Source organism: Aotus nancymaae, unplaced genomic scaffold (assembly GCF_030222135.1).
Source record: "Aotus nancymaae isolate 86718 unplaced genomic scaffold, 86718_ANA_hifiasm-v0.15.2.pri h1tg000048l, whole genome shotgun sequence".
Lineage (NCBI taxonomy): Eukaryota > Metazoa > Chordata > Mammalia > Primates > Aotidae > Aotus > Aotus nancymaae.
In genome coordinates this window covers 4,924,145-4,945,727 of record NW_026988462.1, presented here as the reverse complement: position 1 = coordinate 4,945,727, position 21,583 = coordinate 4,924,145, and the positions used below count along the sequence as shown (strand labels likewise).

The window sequence follows — 21,583 nt, the reverse complement described above, 5'->3', positions numbered from 1 at the left end:
GTTGTCTCCTAAATAAAACCAAACTCAAATTCACTTACACAACTTAAGCATAGTCATACTTTGCCTGAGTCCCAAGTAAAAAACTATATAAAGAACTACACCAGAATAATTATGCTAATCCTGGCACCCTTCACCCTATTTCATCCCTGGCCCTTATAGGCAAAATTTTCCCCCAAAGTTTCTCTTTCATCCTCTAGTATTTCTTCATGCAAAAACTAGAATAGGTATAGGTGTGTATATATGCGTGTGTGTGTTGTGTGTGTGTGTGTGTGTGTGTGTGTGTATTCTTGTTTCCCCTGGTCTCTCCTGGAAAAAAAAAAAAAGACAGACTTGCTCACAGAATGCTCTGCTTTTTGAAATCCTTCTCAGTTTAATTCTGATCGATATTTCCCTTATTATGAGTGAGGAAAGATTATGTTATTATATATTGAAAGATCCTAATTTAACTAAAAAGCACAGCAAAAGGAATAATCAACAGAGTTAACAGGCAACCCACAGAGTGGGAGAAAATCTTCATAATCTATACATCCAAAAAAGGACTAATACCCAGAATCTAAAAAGAACTCAAATTAGCAAGAAAAAAACACAAACAATCCCATCAAAAAGTGGACTAAGGCCATGAATAGACAATTCTCAAAAGAAGATATACAAATGGCCAAGAAGCATATGGAAAAAGGCTCAACATCACTAATTAGCAGGGAAGTGCAAATCAAAACCACAATGCAATACCACCTCAGTCCTGCAACAATGGCTATAATAAAAAAAAATCAAAAAATAGATGTTGGCGTGGATGTGGTGAAAAGGGAACACATTTACACTGCCGGTGACAATGTAAAGTAGTACAACCTCTATGAAAAACAGTGTGGAGATTCCTCAAAGTAGATATATCATTTGATCCAGCAATCCACTACTAGGTATCTGCCCAGAAAAAAAAGAAGTCATTATATGAAAAAGATACTTGCACACACGTTTCTAGCAGAATAATATGCAATTACAAAAATATAGAATCAGCCCAAATGCCCATCAGTCAATGAGTGGATAAAGAAAATGTGGTATGTATATACCATGGAATACTACTCAGCCATAAAAAGGAATGAAATAATGGCATTTGCACAACATGGATGGAACTGAAGACTATTATTCAAAGTGAAGTAACTCAGGAATGGGAAACCAAACATCGTATGTTCTCACTTATATGTGGGAGTTAAGCTATGAGGATGCAAAGGCATAAGAATGATACTCTGGACTTTGGGGACTCAGGAGGAAAGGCTAGGGGTGGCAAGGGATCAAAGACTACATATTGGGTACAAGGTACACTGTCTAGGTGATGGATGCACCAAAATCTCAGAACACCACTAAATAACTTATTGACGTAAACTGTTCCTCAAAAAAACCTATTGAAATTAAAACAAACAAACTAATCAAAGGAGATGGTTTGGGTTTGGCTTGGTTTTCAACTAAAGCCTTGGCACCCTCTAGTGGGAAGACGGAGCAGTCCAGCATCCACAACTGTGCTTTTCCGAGCTACCTGTTGCTTTGGAATCAAGATTCTTCCTGTTTCCTTCTATATTTGGGGGCAGGATGTTTCGTTTTTCTTTTGCGATGGAGTTTCACTCTTGTTGCCTAGGCTGGAGTGCAATGCCACGATCGTGGCGCTCAGCGCACCGCAACCTCCGCCTCCCGGGTTCAAGTGATTCTCCTGCCTCAGCCTCCAGAGTAGCTGGGATTACAGGGATGCGCCAACACGCCCGGCTAATTTTCTATTTTTAGTAGAGACAGAGTTTCTCCATGTTGGTCAGGTGATCTGCCCGCCTTGGCCTCCCATAGTGCCGGGATTACTGAGATTACAGGCTTATTGTTGTTGTTGTTGTTAATGGTTTCTTATCTCCTCTGCTTGAAGGTCCTGTCCTCTTTATCTCCTTAAGTAAAGCCAGAAGCTCTGCAGTACCCCAGGAGTGAGAACAATTATGCTTAAGACACTTTTGTTTCAGTTTAGTCCCAAACCCAAAGGAAAACATTTCAAATTTCTTAAGTAAATCCTTAAAAGTGTAATTTACACCACAGCAATTGACCTGGCATTTAAATAAACTGCAGCATGAGAAGAAAAAAAAAGACCACTATTATTTCTTTTTTCGGTGAACATTTCCTTTACATGTTTTGCAGGAAATGTACTTTTTGGTTTGTATGGATGAGATGCTATAACAGTAACATACTTCCAGGGCTTTCTTGTGTCCAATCCACGTGGAATGCAATTGCAATGAATGGTCCAAGATGTTTTTTTACCTTCTCATCATTAACTCCCCTCTTCCCCAGGGTTGGAATTCCAGTTTAAATTTTTCCTCCCACATCCCATGGGCTAGCGGGTAACATGGACTAGTCTAAATACAGTTACCCTAGATTAGTTACATGAAAGACATTATCGCATCGATCAAAGATGGCCGACTAGGAGGAAGTCGGGATTGCAGCTCCGAGAGAAGGCGCAGAGGGTGAGTGGACGCCGCATTTCCAGATGGATTTTTTACTGCCCACAGACCAGGAGATTCACAGGAGGAGGGGCCCCACAGGTCACCAGCGCCGCTGGTTTGAGCGGCGAGGCCGCTCGGGCCCTGGGGCAGGGAGCAGCGGCTTGTTGTACAGAGTGAGAGCGACTGAGTCCCCTCAGAGCCAGCAAGGGGAGCTGAAGCAGGGATCCAAGCCAGGAGACTCCCAAGCAAGGGCGTGCCACGAATTTCAGAGCCGCTGCTTTGGCTGCTTTGGCTGATGCAGCGGCTCACAGGGCAGCGGATTTTTACTGCCCACAGACCAGGAGATTCACAGGTGGAAGAGCCCCACAGGTTGCCAGCGCCGCTGGTTGGACTGGCGAGGATGCTCGGCCTGCACCCGGGGCAGGGAGGAGCAGCTCCTTGTGCACAGTGAGCGAGATTGGGTCCCCAATGGGCCAGCAAGGGGAGCTGAGGCAGGGAGTCAAGCCAAGAGATTCCCGGGCAAAGAGGTCACCACTGGAAACACGGCTGAACCCGGGACGGTCCAGCTCTGTGGAGGAGGGGCGACCCCCACCGGGAAACACCCTGCAGTTCCCAGGGCAATTTGCCGTAACCAAGACAACCCGCCACTACAGAGACTCCGTCACTACAGGGGCGGGCCAACATAGCGGAACCAGTTCTAACTACACCCATATAAACAGGACTGCAGGGAAGTTCACACGGAACCTGGGCGGAGCCCACAGCAGCTCAGCGAAGCCTCTGCAGGCTGAGTGTGACTAGGCTGCCACCTTGTGGGCAGGGAAAACAATTGCAAGCCAGCGGAAAATCATAAAGTCCTAACTCCTCGGGACAGAACCAGGTACCTGGGGGGAAAAAAAGGGGGTTTATGAGTTCAGCTACTGCAGACTTAAAATTACCAAAATCAGAAAGACAGCAACTACAAAGTCGATAGGTGGATAAATCCACAAAGATGGGAAGAAACCAGCGCAAAAAGGATGAAAACACCCAAAACAGGAACACTTCTCCTCCTACAAGGGAGCACACTCCTCACCAGCAAGGGAACAAGACTGGATGGAGAATGAGTGTGATGAAATGACAGAATCAGCTTTCAGAAAGTGGATAATAAGAAACTTCTGTGAGCTAAAAGAACATGTTCTAACCCAATGCAAAGAAACTAAGAACCTTGAAAAAAGACTTGACGAAATGTTAACGAGAATGGACAACTTAGAGAGGAATATGAGCGAATTGATGGAGCTGAAAAACACAACACGAGAACTTCGTGAAGCATGCACAAGTTTCAACAGCCGAATTGACCAAGCAGAAGAAAGGATATCAGAGGTCGAAGATCAACTCAATGAAATAAAACGAGAAGGCAAGATTAGAGAAAACAGGGTAAAAAGAAATGAACAGAGTCAACAAGAAATATGGGACTATGTGAAAAGACCTAATCTACGTTTGATAGGTGTACCTGAATGTGACGAAGAGAATACGTCCAAGCTGGAAAATACTCTTCAGGATATTATCCAGGAAAACTTCCCCAACCTAGCAAGGCAGGCCAATATTCAAGTCCAGGAAATACAGAGAACACCACAAAGGTATTCCTCTAGAAGAGCAACCCCAAGGCACATAATCATCAGATTCAACAGGGTTGAAATGAAGGAGAAAATACTAAGGGCAGCCAGAGAGAAAGGTCGGGTTACCCACAAAGGGAAGCCCATCAGACTTACAGCAGATCTCAGCAGAAACCCTACAGGCCAGAAGGGAGTGGGGGCCGATATTCAACATCCTTAAAGAAAAGAACTTTCAACCCAGAATTTCATATCCAGCCAAACTAAGCTTCATAAGTGAAGGAAAAATAAAATCCTTTGTGAACAAACAAGTACTCAAAGATTTCATCACCACCAGACCGGCTTTACAAGAGCTCCTGAAGGAGGCACTACACATAGAAAAGAACAACCAGTACCAGCCACTCCAAAAACGCACTAAATGGTAAAGAGCATCAACACAATGAAGAATCTGCATCAACCAATGGGAAAAACAGCCAGCTAGCATCAAAATGACAGGATCAAATTCACACATAACAATATTAACCCTAAATGTAAATGGACTAAATGCCCCAATCAAAAGACACAGATTGGCAAATTGGATAAAAAGCCAAAACCCATCAGTGTGCTGTATCCAGGAAACCCACCTCACATGCAAGGATACACAAAGGCTCAAAATAAAGGGATGGACGAAGATTTACCAAGCAAATGGAGAGCTAAAAAAAGCAGGAGTGGCAATTCTCATCTCTGATAAAATAAGAGTTTAAAGCAACAAAGATCAAAAGAGACAAAGAAGGACATTACATAATGGTAAAAGGATCAATGCAACAAGAAGAGCTAACAATCCTAAATATATATGCACCTAATATAGGAGCACCCAGATACATAAGGCAAGTTCTTAAAGACTTACAAAGAGACCTAGACTCCCACACAATAATAGTGGGAGACTTCAACACACCATTGTCAGTATTAGACAGATCAACGAGACAGAAAATTAACAAGGATATCCAGGACTTGAACTCAGCCCTGCAACAAGCAAACCTAATAGACATCTACAGAACTCTCCACCCCAAATCCACAGAATATACATTCTTCTCAGCACCACATCACACCTACTCTAAAATTGACCACATAATTGGAAGTAAATCACTCCTCAGCAAATGCAAAAGAACAGAAACCATAACAGTCTCTCAGACCACAGTGCAATCAAGTTAGAACTCAGAATTCAGAAGCCAACCCAGAACCGCACAGCCTCATGGAAATTGAACAACTTTCTCCTGAATGTTGACTGGATAAACACTGAAATGAAGGCAGAAATAAAGACATTCTTCGAAACCAACCAGAACGAAGACACCACATACCAGAATCTCTGGGACACATTTAAAGCAGTTTCTAGAGGAAAATATATAGCAATTAGTGCCCACATGAGAAAAAAGGAGAGATCTAAAATTGACACCCTATCATCAAAACTGAAAGAGTTAGAGGAGCAAGATCAAAAAAACTCAAAACCTAGCAGAAGACAAGAAATAACTAAGATCAAAGCAGAATTGAAGGAGATAGAGACATGAAAAACCCTTCAAAATATCAATAAATCCAGGAGCTGGTTTTTTGAAAAGATCAACAAAATAGACAGACCACTAGCCAGACTAATAAAAAAGAAAAGAGAGAACAACCAAAAGATGCAATAAAAAATGATAAAGGGGATATCACCACAGATTGCACAGAAATTCAAACCATCATCAGAGATTCTATGCACATAAACTAGAAAACCTGGAAGAAATGGATAAATTCCTGGACACTTGCACCCTCCCAAGCCTAAACCAGGAAGAAGTCGAAACCCTGAATAGACCAATAACAAGGTCTGAAGTCGAGGCAGCAATTAAGAGCCTACCACCCAAAAAAACCCCAGGTCCAGGTGGGTTCACAGCCGAATTCTACCAGACATATAAAGAGGAACTGATACCATTCCTACTGAAACTATTCCAAATAATCCAAAAAGAAGGAATCCTTCCCAAATCATTTTATGAGACCAACATCGTCCTGATACCAAAACCCGGCAGAGACTCAACAAGAAAAGAAAACTACAGGCCAATATCCATGATGAACATAGATGCAAAAATCTTCAATAAAATACAGGCAAGCCGATTGCAACAGCACATCAAAAAGCTTATCCACCATGATCAAGTAGGATTCATCCCGGGGATGCAAGGCTGGTTTAATATACGCAAGTCTATAAATGTAATTCACCACATAAACAGAACCAAAGACAAAAACCACATGATTATCTCAATTGATGCAGAGAAGGCCTTTGACAAAATTCAACGGCCCTTCATGCTAAAAACTCTCAATAAACTAGGTATCGACGGAACGTACCTCAAAATAATAAAAGCTATTTATGACAAACCGACAGTCAATATCATACTGAATGGGCAAAAACTGGAAGCATTCCCTTTGAAATCTGGCACTAGACAACGTTGCCCTCTCTCACCACTCCTATTCAATATAGTACTGGAAGTTCTAGCCAGAGCAATCAGACAAGAAAAAGAAATAAAGGGTATTCAATTAGGAAAGGAGGAAGTCAAATTGTCTCTATTTGCAGACGACATGATTGTATATCTAGAAGACCCCCTCATCTCAGCCCAAAATCTCCTGAAACTGATAAGCAACTTCAGCAAAGTCTCAGGATACAAAAACAATGTGCAAAAATCACAAGCATTCCTATACACCAATAACAGACTTAAAGAGAGCCAAATCAAGAACGAACTGCCATTTACAATTGCTACAAAGAGAATAAAATACCTAGGAATACAACTAACAAGGAACGTAAAGGACCTCTTCAAGGAGAACTACAAACCACTGCTCAACGAAATAAGAGAGGACACAAACAGATGGAGAAACATTCCATGTTCATGGTTAGGAAGAATTAATATCGTGAAAATGGCCATACTGCCCAAAGTAATTTACAGATTCAACGCTATCCCCATCAAGCTACCAATGACCTTCTTCACAGAACTGGAAAAAACCACCTTAAACTTCATATGGAACCAAAAGAGAGCCAGCATAGCCAAGTCAATTCTAAGCAAAAAGAACAAAGCAGGAGGCATCACACTACCGGACATCAAACTCTACTACAAGGCTACAGTAATCAAAACAGCATGGTACTGGTACCAAAACAGAGATATAGATCAATGGAACAGAACAGAGGCCTCGGAGGCGACACAACATATCTACAACCACCCGATCTTTGACAAACCTGATAAAAACAAGCAATGGGGAAAGGATTCCCTGTTCAATAAGTGGTGTTGGGAAAACTGGCTAGCCATATGCAGAAAGCAGAAATTCGACCCCTTCCTGACACCTTACACTAAAATTGACTCCAGATGGATTAAAGACTTAAACATAAGACCTAACACCATAAAAATACTAGAAGGAAACCTAAGCAAAACCATTCAGGGCATAGGCGTAGGCAAGGACTTTATGACCAAAACACCAAAAGCATTGGCAACAAAAGCCAAAATAGACAAATGGGACCTAATCAAACTCCACAGCTTCTGCACGGTGAAAGAAACAGTCAATAGAGTGAATCGGCAACCAACAGAAGGGGAAAAAATTTTTGCAGCCTACCCATCTGACAAAGGGCTGATATCCAGAATTTACAATAAGCTAAAAAAGATATACAAGAAAAAAACAAACAAGCCCATTCAAAAATGGGCAAAGGATATGAACAGATACTTTACAAAAGAAGACATACATGAGGCCAACAGGCATATGAAAAAATGCTCATCATCACTGGTCATTAGAGAAATGCAAATCAAAACTACATTGAGATACCATCTCACGCCAGTTAGAATGGTGATCATTAAAAAAACTGGAGACAACAGATGCTGGAGAGGATGTGGAGAAATAGGAACACTTTTACACTGTTGGTGGGAGTGTAAATTAGTTCAACCACTGTGGAAAACAGTGTGGCGATTCCTCAAGGACCTAGAAATAGAAATTCCATTTGACCCAGCAATCCCATTACTGGGCATATATCCAAAGGATTATAAATCGTTCTACTATAAGGACACATGCACACGAATGTTCATTGCAGCACAGTTTACAATAGCAAAGTCCTGGAACCAACCCAAATGCCCATCAATGATAGACTAGACAGGAAAAATGTGGCACATATAAACCATGGAATATTATGCAGCCATAAAACACGAGGAGTTCGCGTCCTTCGTAGGGACATGGATGAACCTGGAAACCAACATTCTCAGCAAACTGACACAAGAACACAAAATCAACCACCACATGTTCTCACTCATAGGCGGGTGTTGAACAAGAACACATGGACACAGGGAGGGGAGCACTATACACGGGGGTCTGTTGGGGGGAGTTGGGGGGACTGTGGGGGGGTGGGGAGTTGGGGAGGGATAGCATGGGGAGAAATGCCAGATATAGGTGAAGGGGAGGGAGGCAGCAAATCACACTGCCACGTATGCACCTATGCAACAACCTTGCAGGTTTTTCACATGTACCCCAAAACCTAAAATGCAATAAAAAAAAAAAAAGTCCTATAGCTAACAGGATACTAATGGTAAAAGACTGAATAGTTTCTCTTTACAATTGGAAATAAGGCAAAGACACCTTCTCGTCACTGGAAGGCCTAGCAATGGGACAAGAAAAGGAAAGAAAAGGCATGCAGATTGGAAAGGAAGAAAAAAATATTTAATATTCTTGAATAGTTAAAAAAGTGCCAGGTGTGGTGGCTCATGCCTGTAATCCCAATACTAGGAGGCCGAGGTGGGCAGATCACTTGAGGTCAGGAATTTGAGACCAGCCTGGCCAACATGGTGATATTTTTAATATCTCTCTTAAAATTATAAAAATTAGCCAGGCATGGTGACAGGTGCCAGTAATCCCAGCTCCTAGAGAGGCCGAGGCACGAGAATCCCTTGAACCTGGGAGGCGGAGGTTGCAGTGAGCCGAGATTGCGCCATTGCGCCATTGCACTCTAGCCTGTGTGACAAAGTGAGACTCTGTCTCAAAAAAAAATGTGCTTTTAAGATTGCTGCCCTTCCTTGCAGTTTTAAACTTCCTAAACTTTTGCATGGACTTAATACTTTGTATGATCCTTTGAGACAAATGTATCCTTAAATTTTCGATCTAGAAATGTGGTAATAAAGCTAGGTGATTGACTTTTACGGCAAAAAAAAAAAAAAAAGACATTATCATCCTTGTCTTTCTCTTATCAGTGTGCTCTGGAAGAAGTAGGTGATCAAAAAAACTATCTGCAGTGTCATGATTATTTCATTTACTAAGTTCAAGATTTCTTGCTCTGCAATCAAAGCTCATTTTAAAACTCTTTCACTGCTAATTCCAAATGGCTAAGAGGTAGAAAAGGTGATAGCAGCAGTGGCCATAGTGGCCCTCACTAAGCTGCCACAGCCACGTTGCCAGCATGGTTCTGATATAGCAGTTAAGAAATTATTTAGGCAGATAGTGAGTCCTTAGTAAGGTTTTCCTTTAATGAAAAGCACTCCCCAAATCATTTTCTGTTCTAACAACGAGCAGCCTGTAAAAGAGAGCTGCAAACATAGGCAAGCAAACTAGAAGCTTGCACGGGTAAATGCCAGCACTGTGCCAGTAGGAAAAGGCTACCTGGGACTAGGCCTGTTGAAAACGGCAGCTCCATCTTCCCTTCCTTCCAGCCCACATGAACAGTAAGAAGCAGACAATATAGCAGCAGCCAAGTGGAAAGTCTATCTGCATAATAGAGTGGGGGTGGCCAGCATTCTCCATGCATTATGTAAAACATCACACCTGGTCCAACCAATTTGTGGGCCTTATGTAAATCAGACACCATCTCCTCAAGTCTGTTTGTAAAATCCAGTACACTTCTGTAGCCAGTCCGAATTCCCATTCAGGTGCCTCGCTCTCTTCTCTCTCTCAGAGATGTTCTCCTTTCTCTTTCTTTTGTCTATTAAGCCTCCACTCCTAAACCCACTCCTTTGTTTGTCATAAGAAAACAATCCATTCTGCATGAAAAATGGTAAGAGCAATTAGGAACATCTTAGAAAGGACCTAATACCACTAATCCATTTTGAAGGATACACAGGAATTTGTAAGGTGGTCAATGAGGCAAAAAATGTCTCAGGTAGGAATGATGTGCTGTGGTTCCTAACACCTGTTCTCCAATAAACTATGCATCTTTTCTTCATTATCATCATTGTAGCTGTCATCATCACAAAAGCCAACATTTGTTGATAGCTCACTCTGTCTCAGTATGATGGTCACTGCTGGATGGCTAAGTTAACACCATACCTAGCCCACTTCTCTTTTGCTTGTTTTCATTACTAGAAAAGTAAACACTAGTTTTTCTAGCTTCCCTTGCAGCCTAAAGTGGCCACATGGCAAAATCCTCACCAATGAGATAGAAACCAGTATGCTAAAATGTTCCAAGAAGGCATAGTGAGGATGAATGTGGTTGGTACTATCCTTACTGCCTCTTTTGGCTTTTGAAACAGTTAAGAAGTGAGAAAAATGAACTCCTGTTTAGGGCCTTGCAAGTCTGGCATGATATTACTTAAAGCCAAACCAGTCCTATGTAATAAAGTCATGCAGTGGTGTAAGCACTTTACAAGTACTACCACAACTAGAATCATTTGGGGTCTATAGATAATTTAAGAGACCACTTGTCAAACCAGTGATCAATTGTGTTCTATCGGCTACAGGATTCTGGTAATGTTCCAACGGTCTAACACTGACACGGTCTTCACAGCTTTTAAGCAAAACTAATTAAAATAAATGGAATAATTAACTCACAGCCTTTATTCTTTATCCTATGAAGAAAACCATACTACCTGTGCAGAAATTCTGAAATACATTATAAAATAAGTAGAAGACAGGTCAGTAAAGACTGGCTAGAATCACAGACTAAATGCTCGCATAGCTGACAATATAAAAATGGAAGAACCCAGACTGCTTTAATAATCAAAAATATGAAAATTGAAGATCCAAAGTCAGAAACAATGATACTAGTTGGGTAAATTTAAAAAAATAAAAAATTCAAACAAACCTTTTGATTTTCCTGTATTTCTTCTCTCATATGTTGATTTACAGCAATTCTGGTTAGAGATCTGGAAAAATGAATACTAATATAATTGATCCTTCATTAAATGTTTAGAACTGAGCTATATAATTCAATGTAATCTAACACTTTGGATAAGAAGCTCAAAACTCCAAATGCTTCAGGACTGAAAAGTGTACATTTCCATATGGCCCGATTTAGCTTTCATTTGACAAGAGTATTTGGTTCAAGTGGAATGGAGGCTCCCAAAATTTCATGTGTACTAACCGTATACAGTATGGACTGTCATCATTTACTACTTATTTTTTGAAAACACTTGATTGAGAAAGCTATTTTGTGTTGTTTTGTCCAATAGAGAAATTTTTGTATGAAATTACCAATGTATATGTACATGAATGTATGTACATGAAGAATATTAGTTAACCAGGGATCTTACCAGAGTAGAAACTTCTAAAAACTGAAATGATGGCTTTACATTACCTACTCTTTCAATTTTTTTTCAACTTTTTATTTAAAAAAAAGTTTTTAGAGACAGAGTCTCACTCTATTACCTAGGCAGGACTGTAGTAGCATGATCACAGCTCACTGTAGCGTTGGATTCCTGGGCTCAGGTGATTCTCCCACCTCAGCCTCCCAAGGAGCTAGGACTAGAGGTACACACGACTATACCCAGTTAATTTTTAATTTTTTTTTCTAGAGATGGAGTCTTGCTATGTTGCCCAGGTTGGTCTAAAACTCCTGGCCTCAAGTGATCCTCCCACCTCAACCTCCCAAAGTGATGAAATTATAGGTGTGAGCCACTGCACCCAGCCTATTCACTCTTGAAGAGTTTATAATTCACTTATAATTTAAAGACAGCAGAAATGTTTAAAATACAGTTGCCATGGACTGTATTCAACTTGATAATTCCTAAACATGGCTAGTTATATATCTGTCAATTTTAGAAACAGAATTAAAAAATTAAAAGATTGTTAATGAAAAGTTCTGCTTTAAGGAAAACTCAAGTAGAAAATGGTACCTTAAACAGCACACAGTAAATATGTATTATTTTGTAAAATTTGGCATTAACAGAAATTACAATTAAAAATGTGGTAATACAAATTTTTCATTTATTTAGCAAATATTTCATTTCAACAAACATTTACAGATTATCTACCAAATGATTTTGGAGATATGCTCAAGCCTACTATTTATCCATTAAGCAATGTTAGCATATTTTATAAATTTTTCCTAATCAGATTAACAGCAGAGTTTTTTATCAGAACCTCTCAACAATTAGGCTGACTTAACATCAATAGAGCTAAACAACTGGCTGATCAAGATTAAAGTTATTTTACTTTATTTGTATTTGATCTAATAATTTTCATAACCACCATTAATTAAAAGCATTATGGCTAAACATATATGACATTTATACACACTCATATATATTTCATGTTTTATTATATAAATGCTGACTTCTCAAATTCTTGACTGTTGAAATTAAAGTTGACTGAAAGAGGCATATCAATATATTCATTCTTAATCTGTATATAAGGGGACAAACTCCTCTATTTCAAGATACCACAAAAAGATTCTTGGTATCTTGTGGCCAACCATGTACTATTTATTTACTTTCAAAATTAAAGAATTCATATATTGAAGATTCTGTAATTTTTACTATGAACAAATGTACAAAATAGTGTTTGAGACAATAAAAGGCAGAGCAATCATTCTATGCTTAAGAAGGTATGCTGAGAGAGAAGACTGCTCTCCAATTCCTCTCAATAAAACACCATTGTTGCACATGCACTGTGACTTGTCACATATTTTATCTCTTCAGTATAAGCCAACTCATATTTTCCTTGTTGCTAATTGTATACTCTATCATTCCTAACCAGAATACAATTGCATCAAAGTTGTGTTATTTTGTAAATTCTCATAAAACATGGTCAACTTGCATTGCATGCACTGGACTCTTTTAAGATATGCAAATGTATTTCCTATTGAAATGGAATGTATGTTTAATGTAACATCAGCATATTCATGGAAGAAGTTCAACTAGACATTCTCTTGGCAAAAAAATATCCCACACAATATTCCATGCAATTAAGACATGACTGATCATTGGAATCTGAAAGGGTAAGAATATGCTTTGGCAGTACTTTGGGCACAGATCTCCTACTTAGAATAATACTTTTTATTATCCTCCATAAGGGAAAGAAAAAATCCTCCTCCATTATTTACTGCTTAAACAAGTTTTTCCTTAAGTTACTATGTATGATTTTAGAAAAGTTCTTATAAATTTTTTTCCTATTTGCCTCTAATAAGAGTTCCACCTTATAGTGCATACACACATGCATGCACAAGCCAATATTTTGCTCTAATAAAAAAATTCATATATAATGAAGAGAGGCCCTAATTTCATAAAAGCTATATATACAAGAAGTAATTGACATCTTCATGTTAAATGAAATCAGGTATTTTCACAAAACTCATTTAATAGAAAGAGTTCTGGCTACAATGAAACCAATAAACTTTAACATACCTGGCTTTTATGGGGAAGTTCTGTGAAATGTCTTTCATTAATTTAATGGCATCATAAACTGAAGTGGACATTATTTGAGAAGCTGCTTGAAAACTAAGATCTGAAAGGAAAAATATTATTAAGGAATCTAGCATAATGTTAGACCTTTATAGACATTTCCATGAAATTGAAATAATTGACTCAATCCTTCTTGCCAAATATTAATTGACAAACATGTTAATAGTGTTACATCTGCATTTTTAAAAAGCTTTAAATGGAAAGTTATCACTTACTTCCAAATAATGTAAGCTTTATACTGTTATGAATGAGTGATTATTATTTAATTCCTATTATTTTCCACAAATTACAGTATAATTTCAAGAAATATATGAAGAGAAATGCTCTCACAAAGCTATTTTTTTCTATACTTAAATGAAACATGACAAAAAGTATTAATAAAAAGAATAACAAAGTGGTGTAAAAAGGCCTTTAAATAGCCAATTCTGAAAAGAACTTTAAGAAAATCCCACTGTGTTTAACTCAGTAAATAGAAACATTTGCTTTCTCTTTCAATTTGACATTGTTTTACCTTTATGCTGAAATAAAATCCTAAACTTAGTATTATTTTATCTGATATGACAGTACTATAGAAAGAAAAATGTGTGTTGCTAACTGTAGTTAGTTTCAAACATGTCAGAAGAATTAATCTTAGTATTATTACTTTGTCAAGAGTCAGAAAAGATTTAAAACTAAATTATTTCATCACCTAATAGTGAGGCAGATTGTTTCTCCTTAATATTTCCTTAAAGGTGGAATCCTAATTTACCCAATACTACTAAAATAACTAGTTTAACACAGAAAGGCTAGTTTTATTCCTGCATTCTCAGTGTGAAATGATGAGTCAAAGCCTATAAAAGATGATCTTAAGGTAGTCTGGCATGGAATGGCAGTCTGGCAGACCAGGTGATATGGTTTGGCTGTTAAATCTCATCTTGAATTGTAGCTCCCATAATTACCACGTGTTGTAGGAGGGATCCACTGGGAGATAAATGAATCTTGGAAGCAGTTTTCCCAATACTGTTCTCATGGTAGTGAATAAGTCTCATGAGATCTGATGGTTTTATAAGGAGTTTCCCTTTTCACTTGGCTCTCATTCTCTCTTGCCTGCCATCATGTCAAATGCACTTTTTGCCTTCTGCAATGATTGTGAAGTCTCCCCAGCCACGTGGAACTGTGATTCCATTAAGCTTCTTTTTCTTTATAAATTACCCAGTTTAGGATATGTCTTTATCAGCAGTGTGAAAACAGACTAATACAGTAAATTGGTACCAGTAGAGTGGGGGCACTGCTGTAAAGATACCTGAAAATGATTAAGGAACTTGGGGACTGGGTAACAGGCAGAGGTTGGAACAGTTTGGAGGGCTCAGAAGACAGGAAGATGTGGGAAAGTTTGGAACTTCATAGAGACTTGCTGAATGGCTTTGACCAAAATTCTCATAATGATATGGACAATGAAATCCATAATGAGGTGGTCTCAGATGGAGATGAGAAACTTGTTGGGAACTGGAGTAAAGGTGACTCATGCCATGTTTTAGCAAAGAGACTGGCAGCATTTTGCCCCTGTCCTAGAGATTTGTGGAATTTTGAACTTGAGGGAGGTGATTTAGGGTATCTGGCAGAAGAAATTTCTAAGCAGCAAAGTATACAAGAGGTGACATGGATACTGTTTAAAGTATTCAGCTTTAAAAGAGAAACAGCAAAAAAGTTCAGAAAATTGCAGCCTGATGATGCAACAGAAAAGACAAACCCATTTTCTGAGGAGAAACTCAAGCCAGCTGCAAAGATTTGTATAAATGAGGAGCAAATGTTAATTACCAAGACATCGGGGAAAATGTCTCCAGGGCATGTCAGAGACCTTCACATTAGTTCCTCCCATCACAGACCTGGAGGTCTAGGAGAAAAAAATGTTTTGTGGGCCAGTCCCAGGGGCCCTCTGCTGTGTACAGCCTAGGGATTTAGTGTCCTGAGTCCCAGTGGCTTTAGTCATGGTTAAAAGAGGCCAAGGTACAGGTTGGGCTGTGGCTTCAGAGGATGCAAGCCCCAAGCCTTGGCAGCTTCCATATGGTGTTAAGCCTGTGGATGCATGGAAGTCAAGAATGAGGTTTGGAAACCTCTGCCTAGAATTTCAGAGGCTGTATGGAAATGCCTAGATGTCCAGACAAAAGTGCAAGGGTGGGGCCCTCATGGAGAACCTCTGCAAGGCAGTGCAGAAGGGAAATGTGGGATTAGATCACCCACACAGAATTCCCACTAGGGCACTGCCTAGTGGAGCTGTGAGAAGAGGGCCACTGTCCTCCAGACCCCAGAATGGTAGATCCACTGAGAGCTTGCACCGTATGTCTGGAAAAACTGTAGACACTCAATGCCAGCCCATAAAAGCAGCCAGGAGGGAGGCTGTACCCTGCAAAGCCATGGGACAGAGCTGCCCAAGACCATGGGAACCTACCTCTTGCATTGATACTCCCTGGATATGAGATATGGAATCAAAGGAGATCATTTTGGAGCTTTAAGATTTGACTGCCCCACTGGATTTTAGACTTGCATGGGCCCTTTAGCCCCTTCATTTTGGCCAATTTCTCCCATTTGGAATGGCTATATTTATCTAATGCCTGTACCCCCACTGTGTCTAGGAAGTAACTAACTTGCTTTTGATTTTACAGGCTTATAGGTGGAAGGGACTTGTCTTGTCTCAGATGAGACTTCAGACTGTGGATTTCTGAGTTAATGCTGAAACGAGTTAAGACTTTGGGGGACTGTAGGGATGACATAATTGGTTTTGAAATGTGAGGACATGAGATTTGGGAGGGGCCAAGCCCAGAATGATATGGTTTGGCTGATCCAGATATCATCCAGATATCATCTTGAATTGTAGCTCCCATAATTCTCACATGTTGTGGGAGGGACCTAGTGGGAGATAAATGAATCATGGTGGGGGGCAGTTTACCCAATACTGTTCTCTTAGCAGTGAATAAGTCTCACAAGATCTGATGGTTTTATAAAGGGTTTCCCTTTTCATTTGGCTCTCATTCTCTCTTGCCTGCTGCCATGTAAGACACGCCTTTCACATTTTATCATGATTGTTATGCCTTCCCAACCATGTAAAACTCTGAGTACATTAAACTTCTTTTTCTTCATAAATTACCAGTCTTGAGTATATCTTCTCAGCAAAGTGAAAATGGGCCAACACCCCAGGCTTCAAATTCTAGCTGCATCACAAACTAGCTAAGTAACTTTAAATAGAATGTGTTCAACCTACCTCAACATGTTTCCAGTCCCCAGTACTGCAGTGAAACTACTATCAGTGCTAGTATCTCCTGATTGCCAAACGCAACATTTTTTAATACTTATTTTACTTACTAGGTTCTTTTTGCAATAGGATCATTTCCTGCAAATAAGTAGTACTGATCATTTTTTCTTTCTTAAGAATCTATTCCTTTAGCTTGTATAATGTCCTTTCCATTTCTCATCATTCCACCATGTCTTCTTCATGAGTTTTACTTTCTACATGTGGATGAACACCAGGGCACTCTCCTGGTGCACTGATTCTGTCATTCTGCATTCTCAGTCACCATCCTCATTCTATACTCTCAGTCAGCACACTTTCCTTTTCAACATCTTTATGCTAGGATTTTCAACTTTTAAAATCCTCTCTGTTCAGCTTAAGGACAGGATATTTACCCCATCACTGAACCTAACCATTTGGATATCTTACAATGACTTTAAGTCAACCTTTCAACACTAGTCTCATTATTTCCGAGTCCCATATTTAGCCCCAAAGCCTGCTTACATGTTTTATAGATTCTGTCTACTCAGGCTCAAGCTAGAAATCCTAGAATCATCTTTGAGTCCTTTTCACTATCTAAATATCTATATGCCTTCTACAACAGTCAGAGTTCAATCTCTCATTACACTCTATTACACGATTTCAATAAGGTCTAAATAGATTTCCTGCTTTTAGCAAATTCAAATACATCTTACAGACATTGGGAGTCAATTAAAACTACGCTAACTATGCATACTCTTTGCTTAAAGGCCTTCAAAAGCACCCCATCACTTACAATTTTCTAAATTATGCAAGGGACCCTTAGAGAACATTTTGGAGGCTTAAAACATAACAAATAATTTTTAAAAAGTGCTTAGAGGCATAAAAAAGGATTTAAAAAATAATTGAAGATACTAGAAAGAGAGTATCTGAAATTATGGATTTGGGAATCTAAACTGTATTGGAACTTAGAGAAGAGCTTCACAAACCACGATAAGGGGTTTGAACTTAATCCTTTTAATTGATGTGCATGAAATTAGTCCTTTATGATGCAAATGCCTTGGCTAGCTAGTCCTATCAACCCCTTCTTACATTCAAGTCTCTCCGGAAGTATGTGTTTTGGAAAAACAGATAAAACTTTCTCACATAAGAGGACTCCATACTTTCTTTGCCCTCCACATCCACTCTATCCTGCTCCAGACCCCCAAAAGACTGGCCTATCTGAGCTTCATCTATAAGCCCCCTTGCCCTCAGATTTCTAGTTAGATTCCACCAATCCAAGTCACTAATATGGAATCAGTAAGCAAGAAAAGAGTAAGGACTGGATCGTTACTACCCAGATCCCTCCTTGAGTCACAGAGGGCAGTCCCTAAGGGAATACTGTTGTGTCAAGCAGCTGTCTCCACATACTCTCTAGGTTTTGGTAACCCCTCCCTCCTCTTGCTCCCTCAAGATAAGGGGTAGAAAATGTTTTCCTCTAGTTGCTAATACTGGAATGGAAAAATCCATTCCTTGCTGGTTTCCCTCAATCATGCCATCTTTGTAATAATTCCCTCCATTAAACTTTTTTAGTTTGTGAGTGCCAACATTTTCTTGTGGGGACTAATGTAAGACCATTATTTTATTAGGGATGTACGAGTAATAAAGTCTGGGTGATTTTACACCAGGCCAAAATCAGATTTTCATTTTAGAAAGATTATCTTAGCAACCTTTTTGAGAATGAATTTGAACCTACTGCCTCAGTCTAGTGTTATCATGATATCAAGTGGAAGAACAGTCACAATGGCTGTGGTATAATGAAAGGAGGTCCAACCATGAGGTCTAGATGAGACAAAAGAGACAATAAATAGGAAACTGTAGACCAAAGGGGTCCAGAAAGAATAGATGCTATCAGTTCAAAGAGGTAGATTCTTTACAGTGACTCTATCATAACAATGGTCTTAATATCTCATTCTGTTGAATGATTTTTCGATTGATATATTGACTTTCTCATGATATAGGGCTTAGTTGATAGAACTTTTAAATTAGGTAGGTAAAGAATACCAGAAGTTGTAGAACTTAACAGATTGAGTCTTGCACATTCTGCTGTAATTTTAAAATGTAACATTCAATCATCTGTTAAGTATATATAAAGCTTACCTACATACCATACGGTACAGTATAAATAATTTAACTTGGACCAAAATCTTCACTTATTAGCTGTGTGGTAACTGGCAATTAAATATAGTTTATATGACAGGACTTTAAATATATATAAAGGTAGTTTATATGAAAGGATCCTGTAAATTATAATTCAGATGAAATATAAAATATTATTTGTATGTTATAAGTAAGTTTTGCTGGCAAGAGCAGCCTGTAAATATCCTTTTAGTTGTTATTTTAAAAACAGAAAGTAGATTGGTGTTTGCCTACACAACTGGGGAGTTGGGAAATGGGGAGTGACTGCTAATGAGGATGTTAGTTTCTTTTTGGGATGATGAGAATTTTCTAAATCAACTGTGGTAAGAGTTGCAGCATTCTCAAAATATGCTAAAAACTATTGAATGGCAGAATTTAAAAAGGCTAATTGAATAATATGTGAATGTATTAGTATGAATAGTATAATCATAGTAATGTCATAATTTATTTACATCACTAATATTATTTATAAAATAATCTACATCATGTGAGATATAAAAGCTTATTAAACAAAACAGAGATCATCTGCTTTTTAAAATGTAAGAACTTATGAAGCTATTATATTTTAAAAAGTTGTTATATTATTAAAAGCTGATAAAAGATACAAGTTACAGATTATGCAGAAAGATGACATGTCCCCATGAGCTACTAAATCCTTACAAATAAAGAAGAAAAATTACAAGTTGAAAAGGACTTAAAAACTCCAACCAAATCAAATTTTGTTCACAAAATATCTGCTTGTAGGTTTTCAGCACAGAAGCTGTTCCTAACTTTGTAAAACTGCATGTCCTCCATTTGATGTTTTCATTAAAAATTTATCAGTGAAACATGCAATAGTCTTAACAGGATCTAAATTTCAAAGAGAAGAAAACTAAGATTGAATTTCATTTTCACCTTACTGAGGAGTTAGGATTTTTAATCAGTTATAGTGTCTCCAAAAATGTAATTTAATATTTGAGACTAACCTATAAATCAGTATATACTTTTAAAATAACATCAAATAACCTCACTTTATATAATTTTAAGTCTTGCAAACATAAAAATATAGCTTGATAGACGATCTATTACATAGATAATACCACAAAAATAAAATCATAATTTATATTATTCACATCACTAGTAATAATATGCATAAAATAATCTGTATCATGTAATATATAAAAGCTTATTTAAGTCACAGATCAGTTACCAAAATGCTGTGTTAAAGTATCTCAAAATACTATACCTTGTAGTTCCCAGACTTTCAGAGGCGTCATTTGTTTATTACTTTCAATCAGGTATTTTTGGAAGGCTGTCAGATTATCTCTAAGATCTGAATATAATTCTCTGCATCAAAATATTAAGTGATGTTAAATAGCATCACCTATCACAAGCCATTATACACACAGCATTTTTTTGAAATTATATATTCCAAGTAATTAGACACAAATGAATCATTCATCATTAAGATAATCATGAACAGTGATACAGCTATATTCACAGAACTTAATGAGGAAGATATATAGATCTCTTATTAAATATATGAAACAAAGCAAAATCTGGAGGAATATACTCTCAATTGTTAGTGTTACCCATAAGCAATGCAAGGATGAGGGCAGAATTATGTTTTCCTATTATATGCTTCTTTGTTTAACATTTTATAAATTGCAAGCATCGCTTTTATAATTGAAAATAAAAACTACTTTATAAGGAAAGGCAAAAATGCCACATATATTCTTAAGAGTTTACTTCTAAAAAGTTCCATCTTTGATTCTTATAAAAAACTAAAACAAGATAATTTTACTCAGTTAAATATCTCTAGGCATCGTTTAGAGAGAGCCAAATAATAATGTAGTAGAATGGTATTTTACTATACATACAATCTAAACTATAATCTTCTTTCCTCTATCACTCATGAAATCAAGACATGGTGCCATTTCAGATTTAAATGGATACAATTATTTTTTCAACACAGTTTATAAAACACACATTTTCTATTATTATTATACTTTAAGTTCAGGAATACAGGTGCAGAACAGGCAGGTTTGTTACATAGGTAGACACATGCCATGGTGGTTTACTGCACCCGTCAACCCGTCACCTACTTTAGGTATTTCTCCTAATGCTATCCCTCCCCTAGCACCCCAATCCCCAACAGGCCCTGGTGTGTGATGTTTCCCTCCCTGTGTCCATGTGTTCTCATTGTTCAACACCCTCTTATGAGTGAGAACATGTGGTGTTTGGTTGTCTGTTCCTGTGTTAGTTTGCTGAGAATGATGGTTTCCAGCTTCATCCATGTTCCTGCAAAGGACATGAACTCATTCTTTTTTATGGCTGCATAGCATTCCATGGTGTATATGTGCCACATTTTCTTTACCCAGTGTATCACTGATGGGCATTTGGGTTGGTTCCAAGTCTTTGCTATTGTAAACAGTGCCACAATAAACATATGCGAGTATGTGTCTTTACAGTAGAATGATTTATAATCCCTTGTGT

The 21,583-nt window shown here is 38.3% G+C and overlaps 1 protein-coding gene across 2 annotated transcripts in view; it reads right to left on the bottom strand.

Moving 5' to 3' along the window:
- Positions 1-21,583, bottom strand: part of UGGT2 (UDP-glucose glycoprotein glucosyltransferase 2) — a 246,456-nt gene that overhangs the window by 170,149 nt on the left and 54,724 nt on the right. For both annotated transcript variants that reach the window (XM_012458621.2, XM_012458622.2), the window contains exons 8-10: positions 20,334-20,434; positions 13,630-13,729; positions 11,091-11,151 (exon numbers count right to left, since the gene is read on the bottom strand). In XM_012458621.2, coding sequence (XP_012314044.1) covers positions 11,091-11,151; positions 13,630-13,729; positions 20,334-20,434 — 262 coding nt within the window. The remainder of the gene's footprint in view (positions 1-11,090; positions 11,152-13,629; positions 13,730-20,333; positions 20,435-21,583) is intronic.